The sequence below is a fragment of the Asterias amurensis genome, chromosome 18 (assembly GCF_032118995.1).
Source record: "Asterias amurensis chromosome 18, ASM3211899v1".
Taxonomy (NCBI): Eukaryota; Metazoa; Echinodermata; class Asteroidea; order Forcipulatida; family Asteriidae; genus Asterias; species Asterias amurensis.
In genome coordinates this window covers 696,030-709,708 of record NC_092665.1, presented here as the reverse complement: position 1 = coordinate 709,708, position 13,679 = coordinate 696,030, and the positions used below count along the sequence as shown (strand labels likewise).

General features: G+C 38.9%; 1 protein-coding gene across 3 annotated transcripts in view; it reads left to right on the top strand.

Moving 5' to 3' along the window:
- The window catches only part of LOC139950374 (DNA ligase 3-like), a 30,317-nt gene that overhangs the window by 9,491 nt on the left and 7,147 nt on the right, over positions 1 to 13,679 (top strand). For all 3 annotated transcript variants that reach the window (XM_071948995.1, XM_071948997.1, XM_071948996.1), the window contains exons 3-10: positions 1,970 to 2,098; positions 3,426 to 3,602; positions 4,000 to 4,106; positions 4,580 to 4,711; positions 10,053 to 10,210; positions 11,752 to 11,920; positions 12,655 to 12,879; positions 13,211 to 13,350. In XM_071948995.1, the coding sequence (XP_071805096.1) occupies positions 1,970 to 2,098; positions 3,426 to 3,602; positions 4,000 to 4,106; positions 4,580 to 4,711; positions 10,053 to 10,210; positions 11,752 to 11,920; positions 12,655 to 12,879; positions 13,211 to 13,350 (1,237 nt within the window). The remainder of the gene's footprint in view (positions 1 to 1,969; positions 2,099 to 3,425; positions 3,603 to 3,999; positions 4,107 to 4,579; positions 4,712 to 10,052; positions 10,211 to 11,751; positions 11,921 to 12,654; positions 12,880 to 13,210; positions 13,351 to 13,679) is intronic.

Here is a 13,679-nt window from a genome sequence, read left to right as displayed (position 1 = left end):
CATTCCACCAATCAATCAATCAATCAATCAAATAAAGCGAATCAGTGCAGTGCTGTAAGTGACTCTCATTGACTCTTCATTGGTCCTAATGCTCCAAGGTGTGCCATATTACATTAAAGTGGATCTCACTATCTAGAGTGGATTTCGAGGGTGCCGGTAAATGTTGCTAAATGATGTCTCATGATCTACTTTCATGTTGTGGATTCAAGAATCACCCCCCTCTTATTATCTTCGTCAAGCCACAAAAATATATATATTTTGTTGTAGTGCAGATTTTTTTTATGTACACGTAAAGACATGCAGAAAAAAAGTGCCTGCCGTTTCCCAAGCCGATCAGTGCACATAAGTGAACGCACAAGTCGTGTGTGAAGCCTACATGTAGTCGTGCTGCATTAAGCGTACAGTACATTTCTTGTTTGTCTTGTTACAGTGCCACCAAGCTCTTGTCTTTGCCTTTTGTGTCGGAGTAAATTAAGCTGCAAAGTGTGTCAAATATTCCAACCTTAACCCCTTTTTTTTTACGCCGGGAACCAAGTCAACCGTAGCTGCTTCAGTCTCAAGAATCTCAGTGGTTAACTGACCGACTTGGACAAGATTTAACGGGGATGATACTTAGAAGAAGAATCAAAAAGGGGGGGGGGAGGGGTTTAGCGTTGTACTGTAAAGCTGACTGACGTTTAAGAATGCTCCAACAACCCGGCAATGACATTGAGTATGATCAAACTTCAGAGAGCTTTACAGCAAAGCCTCGATTCCCTCCTCCTTGGATCAACGCACATGTTGTCGTCAGACATCTTGTCAGAAAGAAACGACGAAGAGAAGAAAATACTTCTCAGATGTCGACGAAAGGTGTGCATCAGCTCAGCGAGTCCTTACGGATGTGTGAATTCCTAAATCTTGTCTTTCCAAATATCCAAAGCGTCAGGTTTGAGCGTCAGGTTCGAGCGTCAGGTAGAAAAGGGTCCTCTGTATAAAGTTAAGCGATATACACTCCCCCTCCCCCTACGCATGGGGCTAACTGAATTAGAGCGGTCTTTAGGGATTAAAAGTAGAAGGGTTGAAGAGTACCTCCCGACTTGACTAAAGTGCTAACGAGATTAGAAGCTGGTATCATCTGAAGGAAGCTTCTTGTATCACATGTCACTTCCATGTTGAATAACTCCCTTCAAGATCAAGGTAGATTCCTTACGACAGACAGGTCTGATGTGTCGGGCTGACGAATCTGACACTGGTGCAATCATGCTCACTTCAAGCTGGTCTGAGATAAAATACAAATATATCAACTCGAGTCAAAGATCCCCGTAGGTTTAAACTTAGCATCTTGAAACTCAAGGTGCGGTTACGAGTGATTTGTTCTTTTCGCTTTGTATCACTAAAGGCACTGAACACATTGGTAAATGGTAATTGTCAAAGACCAGTATTCTCACTTGGTATGTCCCAATTATTTGCATAAAAACTTACTTTATTTGTTATTTTATCCAATGTTTTTTGGGATACACCAACTAAGAATACTTGTCTATTTGTTGACAATTAATGTACTACATGTAGGCATATAAGTGTAGTGCCTCTAAAATTGAGTTTTACCTATATATCTATATTATGTAAAACAGTGTTGGTTATTTAAGGTTAAAATCTGATGTCAGACAATAATGAAAACCTTTTCACTATTATCTTTTTTTTATCATTTATTGAGCTTAAACTTTCACAGGTTTGTTTTCATTTAGAGCAATGGTATAGGCCTGTACTTTTTTGAAAGGGCAGGTGCACCAAGGCATCTACTCCTTGGTAAAGGGCACCCTACAAAAACATGAGGAAATTGTAAAGGCATTGATCCAGCGCCGTAAAGGCTTGCAATTACCTGTGTTGTCTCCGTGAAGTATCGGGCATGAAGTCGGGTCACACAAGATACAGAATTTTGACATTGCTCTGTTGTAGTTTACCTTTCCTATTTTGTTTCTTTGATTCGCAGACCTGGCAACCAAGACGCAAAACAAAGCCAAAACTCCTGCCAAGAAGAAGACAACAGTTCAGAGTACTCTCTCCCCAGCTGGGAAGGTCACCACACCCTCCAAAAGCCCCGCTGCTACTGCTCCTTCAGGTAAGGGAAACTTTAACAATCAGTAAATCCATCGGGGATCAGGTCTACCCTAAAGCTTTTATAACATGAGGTAGTCTTAGGAGGCTTGTAGCATCATCAAGAAGCAAATCTCTGTTTAAGAAGCGTAAGAGCCGTTAAATTGTTGCACTTTTCTCAATTTTATTATACAACTAGTAGTTTTAAAGGGAGATAGTCACTTTAAAAATGAATGGCAATAAAAACTGTTGGTTTGAGCAGCTTTTGATAGTGTACATGTAAATGATAATAACAACAGTTGATTCTTTTAGCGTGCACATCAGTCACTTAATCTGAGAAGCATTACGACTGTAACAATTCTCAGATTGTTTAACTCCTATTGGGATTACATAATACTGTAATTCTTCCTGTGTGGACATACATGCCCCGTTTCGCTCCAGATTTTCAGCGATAGTGTACCATAAACGTCACCACCTTTTGAAATGAAATGTTCACACATTGTATACATCCACATTTATGTAGATAATCGAACGGTTTCATCAACGGAAGGTACACTTTACCTTTAATTGCCTTCACCTTTTGCCTTTAATTGTGTCAGATAATGTCAACCTAACTGCCCCCCCCCCCCCTCCAAAGTAACACCTCACCTTAGACTTGAGTAATGTATGTCTGATGAGCAGCGATTAATCAGAAAATTAAGGGGCGCCAATATTTGCTGTCGATTGATATAAGGGGGTAGGGTGTGTAAATTACTCACAACACTATGAAGTGTAAATGAATGAAAGATTTATTAAAAGGAAGACCCTTTGGTAATTACTTCAAATATTAATGACAGTACAAATTTACTTGGTAAAGGGCACTGAAGAGCTGTTGATAGAATAAAACATTGTTCGAAAGGACCCCCCTTGGAGTAATGGAGTTTTAGAGAATGAGTTCATTTCAAAAATGTTCAAAAATGAGACAGGCTTCTGGTATCAGATGAGGCCTTTCTCGGGTAACACTGTTTCAGCCCTAGGAGTAGATTGTAACGGCCTCTGGACAAAAAATTGTGGCCCACACCTTGAAGTGGCCTTCAGACCTTGTGTGTCTGGCAACTTGCATAAAAAATAAATTAAAAAAAGAACATACTCTCTTCAGATTTTCGAGATCTTCAGATTTTCGAGGGACCTTTAAAGAAGTTTGAATCTTTCTTTTGTAACGATTACTTTTAGTATAAATTTGGTTCCCTCTTTTTTTTCTTTTTTTTTGCGCATAGAGGCTCCTGCATTATGCGCCATATAAATATCTTGTATGATATTATTCTTATTATTAAAATTAATCATCTTTTCCTCTTTGTTCTTCACATTTGCAGCCAGCACTTCAGCGACATCATCTAAGAGCTCGGCAGACTTGACCGACACAGACACAAGTCATCCAGACAACTCATTCCGGGAGTTCCGAAAACTCTGCGCCCGAATCTCCGATCAATCAGCTTACCTTTCCAAAACCAGGGAGGTTGCGACGTTCATCAAGAAAGGATCGTCTGGTGGTGAGTAGTGTATGATGAGAATGTTTTGTGGTCTAGGACCGGAGCGCGATAACGATCAGAGTTTTCAGACCTGGGCCCAATTTCATAAAGCTAAAGCAGAAATTATTGCTCAGCAGAAATGAGCAGGATACCAGTCACAAAATGTTCATGTGACATGGTAGATTGGCTGGTAACTTTATTCTTGTAAGCATAACTTTACATGGAAGCCATGGCCGCTGTTGCCTCCTTTTCTTGGTCTTTGACTTACTCCAATGGAAGTGCCCTTTGCAAAATGGAAATGGCCTTGCCCTTTCAACATATTCAAAGATGAAGTTTAGCTATTTTTATATCCGATGGTCATACAGAAATGAGTGGTTTCTGAAGTGTAATAGTAACAAAGAAGCATGTTTGTTTGTAGATGGATTCAAAGGAGACACATACCTGCTGCTGAAGCTGCTGTTGCCGGGTGTGGTCAAAAGAGTTTACAACATCAACAGTAAACAACTCGTTAAGGTCTTCAGCCAGGTGAGAGGCAGAATAGATGATTAATAAAAACACTTAATGATACACTTTAAAGGCACTGGACACTGTTAGGAATTACTTAAAATAATTTTTAGCATGAAACTTACTCAGTAACGAACAATGGAGAGCTGTTGATAGTTTGCAACATTGTGAGGAATGGCTCCCTCAGAAGTATTGCATTTTTGAGAAAGAGGTAATTTCTCACTCAAATAATAAAAGACTTCAGGCCTGAAGCCTTTTATTAGGCCTCTGAAAGCACACAAATTTGTGCAACAAGGGTATTTTTTCTTTCAATGTTTTCTTGCTACAGGCTTGTTATTTTATGCATATATTGGGATACACCAAGTGAGACTACTGGTCTTTGACAACTACCAAAGGTGTCCAGCGGCTTTATGTGTTTTTTTAGGAGTAAATGTTCACTGACATGATGGAATCAAGCTGAAACTCATCAATTTTGTTTCTTTTCTATTCTTTAGGTCTTTGGGACTAATTTGGAGGAGATGGTGGAAGATCTGGACCAAGGAGACGTCGCTGAAACAGTTCAGAAGTTCTTTGATCAAAGTGAGGAATGCCCTCCAGCCAAGAAGAGCAGACTTTCAATTCATGAGGTAGGTGACGTCAATTCCCTTTTTTCTTTCTTCTTGTAGGAAGAGGTACTAATGATAACTAACAGTGAGGTCGTGTTGCACTCACTTTAACAATAATAATACTAGTGGGTTCTTAAATAGTGCATTTATCTGTCACTCAGTGATGCTCCTGGCGCTGTAACATACGTACAGTATTTTCCTGCACGGTACGCAGAACTACATTTGAATTATGAGACCTCATAGCTCAGTTGGCAGAGCATCTGACAAGAGTGTCAGAAGTCTTGGGTTCAAATCCCAATGAGGACCATTCCATTTTTCTCTTATCCCACTAAAGTTAGTGAGAATTCACTTCTTTTCCACAATAAGTGTTTTTAGCTTTTTTACAAACATTACATATCCTAGTACACATGGCCTCTGTCCAAAACAATTTGTTCCTTTATAAAAGTATATTGCTCAAGGGCACAAGCATCGTGGCCAGCCAGGCAAGGATTCGGACCCACACCCTGTGAACAGCAAAAGTTTAGTTCAGCGCACTAGATCTCTTGGCCACGACGTTCTGCATCCTATTCCTGTACTGTTTCTTAAGTACTCTAAAGCTATCTGCATTAATAATAAGCTTAACTAATTGATCACCTGTGTACATGTACATTAGGCATCACTGCCAGCTGTGGCCTCCATAGCTTGAGCTGACAGTTTAATGTAGAGTGTTTGTTTCGCTTTGTCTATTTTTCACAACTTTTGTTCTGTTTTTGTATCGTTTTATTGTAAAGCGCTATGATCACGCTCTTTGGAATACATGTAGCACTGTACAAGCACTCTATGTTATTATTATTGAGAAAATGCAATGATGCAATTGTATCGTTTTAAAGGTATCGCGTCAAAACCACTTAGGAGTTCGTCGATGGATTTAATGCTATACAAATGTGGATGTACAATGTATATATACTGAACAACTTACCTGTGAAAACTTCATTTCAAAAGGTGGTGGCTTTTTTGAGCTATCGCCTAAATTTTGCAACAGTTATGTTCACGCAGGAAGAATAATCTGCAATCGGAATACACAATCTGACAAACAGTAGACATTTAATTGAAACCCGTTCTCACAATCACATTTCTTAGACGGGAATCGTTTCTCAAATGTTACACATTTGAAAAACATTCAAAACAATATTAGGACATTAAAATCATGAATATTTTATAGCCTTGATGACGGAAGAGTGTTTTCTACGTCATGGAATTTAACGCCACAGTAAGCAACAATAATTGGTTCTGAGTATTGACATTTCGACTATTTTCTTGTCGCCCGGAAACACATCCTGCCCTTAAAAAACTCACCTCTACAGAAATCGACATGAAAATAACATTAGTATGGGATTTGTTTTTTCTAAGACTTGTTAAAAACGGTAGCTATTATACAGTGTTATCTGTAAACCATCCCACCTTTTGTCACCGACATTTTTCAAAAAAGTCCCAGGTGTAAATGACTTCCAAGTTGCTAAATTTCTGAATGTAATTAAGAAAAAATTTCTTAGGAACTGAATTATTTGCAGTTATCTCAGGGACATTGTGATTCGGGGAGAAGGGGGGGGGGGATCAGACTTGTTTTTTGTTTTGTTTTTTCTTGAAAATCCCAGCGGAATTTTTGAAAGCTCTTTTGAAAGAAATCGATTCTGAATTTTTTAAATGTATAAATATTTTGTAGGGAGAGTCATTATCAATGGCTTTTGCCATGAGATTTAGGAATGCATTTGACTGGCTTTGTGTCATATTGCGTTTGTATATTTGTTAATTCAATTTTCTGTCTCAAAGATATCCTTGACAACAATCATCAGGAAGCAAGGGGTACTTGAAATTCTAAAACAGAGAAAGACACATAAATTACTTTATGTACGACTGACTTCATATTGTCACCGTTTTCATGAAGAGACACTTGTGTTTTAACAGTTAATTTCTCATTAGTTAAACTTTATATGTACTATGATTAAAATAACAACAGATTTGCAAAATTTCCACTTTCATGCTTGGTTAAAATGTAAATTTTAATAGACAAACGGTGTCCGAAACAGTGATTTCAAAAGATTTTCAACTTCCAACAGGTTTTTTTTTTCAAAACATAAACATACATTTTTTGTTGCAGGGGCTTTAAAAGTGTCTCTTCCTGAAAAGGGTACTGATGTGTGTGGTTTGTTTCGGTTTGTTTTTTAGAATTACAGTAGTAGTTAAAAACATACGAAGATGATTAGAGCCATATGAACCAAAAACTATGGATTAACTTGCCGGCGTCTTATGTCTTAGGGAAATCTGCCCCCGGATATTCTGTCTGCCCATATGGGAAATTAACATGGGTTGGAGGAGGTTGATTCAAGAGAGGGCGCTATCACAAGAAGTTGGTTCACAGTTCACCGTATGAGGGGATAGAATTTTGTTCTTAAAGGGGCACAGCCATTTTTCTTTTAGTAAGAGGCACTTCTATGATGAGGAAAATGTGTATTTGTTTTGCAACGCTGCAAAGGGCACCACAGCAATCGGGCACCATGGCAATTCGTGTCGGTGCTGTTGATTATTTTGAGGCCCTGCAGCCTAAACAGCTATACCAGTTTAACTAGACAATGTACACTAGGCTAGTATTGATGTTGATCCCTGCGTTTCATAAGTTTCAATAACGCTTTCACGCTTTCAAATCTGGTGGTGGTTAAAAGAATACTAACCCTGTTAGGAAAAGAGATTCGATTAGCTGATTTAAGTTTGTAATTTATCTTGACAACAAACCCATTCAGAGGTCGGCCTATGACAGAGGGCTTTTCAGAACTTTCATTGTCGTACATTTTCATCGCGGTTAACAACATTATACCCCATCCAGCCAGGCAATTGAAATAATAATTTAATTTCTGCGAATTGTGCGCCCCATCACGCCAACGTAAGTCGATGCTGTAAATAGGATTATTATTAATGTTTGACGCCACACAGCCCAAACCGTGCGCAGCACCCTGCAAGGGTTTTAACTTTATGTTCTACTTTTCCTTGATCGCATAATTTTGTTTAGAGCCACAGAAATGGCTGTCCACTGCCCTCATTTAATAAGTGGTTTATTGTGGTTCTGGCGCTCAGAATTTAATACGGGGTTGCGTCCTGGAGGGTTGAGCTTCTAAATGAAAAAAAAATTATCCTGTGGAGGAGGGGAAATAAAAAAACAAATGAGAATATCATATTATCTCATTGGTGGTTATTAAGAAGACAAGGCTGTTGGCTTTGTTAAGATTTCCTTTCTCTGGCTCCCCTCCCCCCCCCCCAACGTATCAAACGGAAAAAATTAGATCACAAGAATTTCAGTTATCCTAGTGTTGAACAGGGAGTGGATTTAATTTAAACAGGGGGGCTCCAAGGTCAAATTCAGCTTTATTATCCACTTATTTCCCCTTTCATCATCTTTAATTTACCAAGATTTCTTTAATCCAGTTTGGGCATTGATCGATACTGGAAAGGTAGCAGGTGATCTCCCGACCGTCGCTTCCAAGAACTTGCCACAATAACCTGGGGTACCGTCATCGGCTAAACCAGCTCCCTGTACGAGTTTAAAAACAGCTCATGACTTTGTGCCTTCTAGATCTAAGATGTTTATGGACAGTAAAGGAAGATGGCAAATTAAAGGCCTATCAGTATGATGGTTGATACCCACGGTGGTGTGTGTCATTCAATCCCTAAACAAAATAAAATTATTGTTTCCTGAAAAAGCTCAGATTTCTACAGATAAGTTGGGATGGATACCGCCCCCTTTCTCTTTTTTAGTTTTAGATTATAATCATTATTTTCTCACAATGTTTTACTATGAACAGCTCTCTGTTGCTCATTACTAAGTAAGTTTTTATGCTAACAGTTACATGTATTTTGAGTAATTACCAATATAATAGTGTTCAGTGCCTATATTTGTGGTGCATATGTGTATACATTTGTGTACTGTAGGTAATAATTTGTTGTTCTGCAGAGAACTGTTTGCAAAATAAGCCAGTATACCCCCTTCAGATACAAACTCAAAGTCAAGAAGCTTTTCTCGTAATTGAAATATAAGTGAATAAACACCTCCTTGTCTGTCAAGTTTGTTTCTTTTTTTAACTGAAAATCCCTCGATGTGAAATGTTAAATCCCTAGTGATTTAAACCTTCCCCCCTCTCCTGTTTAATCGCAAAATGTTTTTAAAAATACTTGAAACTGGAGCGAGGTTTACATCTGTCGTTTCGACCCGCAACATACAAAGTATTGGCCATCTGGTGTAGTGCCAGAATGAAACAATTATTGAGACCAACAGAGAAAGGCAGGCTGTCCCATTGCCGATTTGGTTACGTCTAAGTGATGCTTTAGCCTTGTGGCTGCGTTTGGAGAGCTCTCCGATTTCACACACACCAAGAAATCAGATCCCTATACAAAAGCATCCACACGTTTCCCCTTGTTATTTAGGGGATGTTGTGTTAGCGCTCTGGCAATTTTCAGGGTGTTTTGTTAACAGATTAAAATATCTATCTCCAGTTTTTATTTCTTGTGTTTGGTGCACTACCTCAGCGTGTTATTTTGATACCATCAATGACGTTGATTCTTTTAAATGAACGTAATACCAGGTGCCAGGATAGCCTGTACAGAAATACAGGCATACAAAGTTAAAGGGTATCATACCTTTTAGTTTTTGGAACCCTTCAATTCAATTTTCAATGTGAGACTTTTGGGACGCTTGGTGGCAGCAGACTTACCAGGTAAAATCCATTGTTCTTGGTAATGTGTGCATGCTCAGAACTACGTAAACAATGGAAATTTACCTGGTAAGTCTGCTGCCACCTAGTGTTCAAAAGCCCCCAATTGTTTATAATATACATACAATAAAACTTACCTTTTAAATTTTTATTGTGGTAGCACTTTTCATATGCAGCTGATGATTTATATTACTTACCCGTATCTCTTCATTCTCAGTGTAGGGATTCATAAAATAGTCAAAAACTTGATATAAAAGGTATCAAACCCTTTTCAAACTCCTCACACTCACCTACAAATGCAAAAGTTGATCAGCACCAGACTATCTCCAGGAGTTTATTCAACACTATCACCCTCCGCGAAAACTTTGTTCCAGTTCACACAAAGTTCTACGGTCAACATTCCTTCAAATATGCTTCACCTAGATTATGGAACTCTCTTCCCAACAATCTCAAAGACTGTTCCACGCTACTAGAACAATTTAAATCTTAACTTCTTTTTAATACAGAAGCACTTATAGACTTTATTTTGTAATATGTGCTATATAAGAACTGATTATTATTATTATTATTTTTATTTAAGATTCTGAGGTTGATAATGAGTCTTTTCTATCTATTAAACAAAGGTTGATGATTTCCTGGAGCGAATGGCTAAGTTGACTAAAGAGACTGAGCAACGCGTTCATCTGACGAAAATAGCTAAACGCTGCACTGGCAATGACTTGAAGATGGTTGTACGCCTCATAAAACATGATTTACGTATCAACTCTGGTGCAAAACACATGTGAGTATTGAGTGTAACAATTTAAAGGCCATTCATAGCAAGTGGCTCGTGCCAGATGTCCATAGCAGCTGTAGCCATAGCACACATTTTCCAATTTAGTAACTAATCTTAACATACACTGACATAGATACATGTATAGCCATGACAACAGCTTCATTACCATGGTTACAGCCTAGGCCAATCTCAATACAAATGCCTCTGAAAGTACAATGTACTACCCCCGCCAGGTTTATTCTAAGAATAACGGTGCGAAGGGAGTGTGCCATTGTGGACAGTTGACCAACTCAGCACATCCAAAATTGAACAGATCCGCCTTTTAGTTTCATGTTAATACAATAATGGGTTGTGTCGAGCCGCAAAAAAAAGAAAAATGACGAGCCTCAAATGAAAAATGCAGCAGTTTGTGCTGAATGTTTAAAGAGGGCGCCCCAAGGTCAAGTTCAGTTTTGTGATGCACTAATTTTTCATTGGATAGAGTCCATATGATAACAGTAGTGGTTTCTTATATAGCGTTCAAGTCCGTCACGCAGTGACCCTCTTGTGAAGACGAGGGAAGAAATTACAACACCGTAACTAGCCTAAACATCTGATTTCACACTTCAAGGCTTGTGAACAACGCCAGAGATCTGTCAGTGAACCTACACTGTGCATCAATCCCTGCTCATAATCACCTTGCACCTGTATATTTATTTCACACATTTTCTTGAAATTCAGAAAGGCATAAAAAAAAGCCATATAGGACGCCCCAGATTCCAGATTAGGGGGGTTTGAAACAAAAGAATGTATAATACATACTATGTCTTCATGGCTGCAAGCTTTTGCATTCACAAGGTTTTGCCTTTAGGCTCACAAACCAGCATTTGTTATCAACAGCCTGTTATGTCCCTAAACATTCCATGTTATTTCAACTCATGAAACTGTTCTCACCGCTGCACTCCAAAACTTTCCTTATTTGTCTGGCATAGTGTCTTGCAAAATGAAAAGGTCTGTACACCTCCGAAGATAAAATTAACAAGCCTGGAATGGTCCATGAAAAATCTCCACTGAATCTCCACAGACACAGAAAGAACAACATAATCCAGAAGGTGTAAGGATCTTCCCCTCAGCACGGCCTACACTGTACTAATCACTCTACATTAATATTTAATGATGATTTACTCTCAAAGGTCTTCTCTAACAGTTAAGACTTCCTGCTCGAGACTTAAGTGGAACATTACTAAATGACTGTCTGTGTTCTGAATTTTTTATAATCGGAATACTGTTTTGCGAAGCGGAGTGTACAACACATTAATAAATACTCAGCATTATTTCCACTGACCTGCTAACACCTTGAAATGCACCTTGTACCAACCCACTTCTTAAGGAGCCAGTTGTTTAACAATATTTGTAAAGGTTATGAATATCAAAGTCAAAGTCGGTTTATTTCCACAGCATCAAAATCAATTGACAAGGAAACTTTAAAGTTAAGAGATAAATAGTTTATAGCTTATAACCTCACCCTTTAAATAGCCCCCTCTATTGGTTATTATCTTGCTCTTTAGACTAGAAGCCCTAGATCCCAACGCCTACGAAGCGTTTCAAGCGTCACGTGATCTTCGGGATGTTGTCGACCGCGTCAACAAGAACAAGGAGGCATCCAATGGGCGTCCGGGGATGACCAAGAAGCTTAGCGTCAGGGCTTCACTGATGACACCAGTGCTCCCAATGTTGGTAAGAAAAGTAGAGGCTGATGTAACTTGTACTCACAAACTCTGTTGTTGTGCAAGAGCCCAGTGCACTTATCATAAAGAGAAGGGTTCGCCCTGGTGTTCCTGGTTTGATTGGCTGTAAACTGTGTTACAGCACCTTGTTAAAAACCTTTACATGGTGCTATGAAAAGGAAAAAGGTCTTGTCCTTCACAAACAAAGCTCCACATGCTAAAGGTTGTGGCACCATGAGCCTCTCTGAGTGACGGATTTAGGAACTATTTAAAAAATTGTTATTATTACTATTGGTTTTAAATTTGAAAGAAAAAAATAAAAGTGTACCTTTGGTTTATATCCTGGTTTTCATAGCCATATTGCTTTATACAATGTTCTATTAAACACTCATGTAGGCTTCTAACCTGGGCCCAATTTCATAGAGCTGCTTAAGCACAAAATTTGCTTAAGCACGAAAATAGCTTGCTTATTTTACACATGTTACTGGCCAAAATTTCATGCCATGTACATTGCTTGAGGCTGGTATTTAGCTGTTGTTTACTTAGCATAACAATTGAGTGGGGTCTTTGCCGATAATCTGATTTTACTAAGCAAGGAATTTTTTGCTTAAGCAGAATTTTTTGCTTAAGCACCTCTATGAAATTGGCCCCTGAAGGTTTTTATTGCCATTCATCTTAAGAGTAATGACCAAGTGTATACCTCCCTTTTAAAGTGATTGGTGTTTTTGTTCTCCTTTATTCAAGGCTGAGGCTTGCAAGTCAGTTGAGGCGGCCATGAGCAAGTGTCCCAATGGTATGTTTGCTGAGATCAAGTACGATGGTGAACGGGTACAGATACACAAACAAGGTGACACCTTCCAGTACTTCAGTCGCAGTCTGAAGCCGGTCTTACCCCACAAAGTTACCCATATCAAGGATTACCTGCCCAAGGCTTGCCCTCACGGAAACAGTATCATATTAGACAGTGAGGTGAGTAAATGGAACCTAGTTGGGTACCTATGGGGCGCAGCTACCCTGAAGCACCCACAAAGTCACCCATATCAAAGATTACCTGCCCAAAGCTTGCCCTCACGGAAACAGTATCATATTAGACAGTGAGGTGAGTAACGGGAATCTAGTTGTGTACCTATGGGGCACATTTAACCTGAAGTTCCCACAAAGTTATATCATATATTTTGTTCATATTTCCGAGACTGGCACATAATCTCTGATCACATATCCTTACACTGCCCTTGGCTCCGCCCACCTGTCATCCCAGGAGTATGAATATTAAACCATGCCCCTCTTATTGCATCAACAGATTCTGATGGTTGACAAGACTGGTAAGATCTTGCCATTTGGATCCCTCGGCAAACACAAGAGGAATGCCTTCAGCGATGCCAACGTGTGTCTCTTCGTTTTCGACTGTCTTCACTTCAACGGAGAAGACCTCATGGACAAGTAAGCAAGTCTAATTATTTTATTGAGTGTTGAACACTGAGGGCGTACATGGGTTCCCTTCATTACAAATTACTTAAAGCAACCATTTCAGTACAAACATACATCAACTACAAAAACTTATACAATACATGTATAAGGAAGGACACTAAAAGTTCAAAAAAAGTAAATTTAAAAAATGCTGGTTGATTTTTCTGATATACTTGATGCATTGCCATTTTTTTCTCGGAGCAGAAAGTTCCTTGGGAAGGAAGACCAAAGGTAAAAAAAAAACCAGAAGAATCAATCTATTTCCCATTCCTTTTAAAAAAACACCAGTATCTCACAAAGAA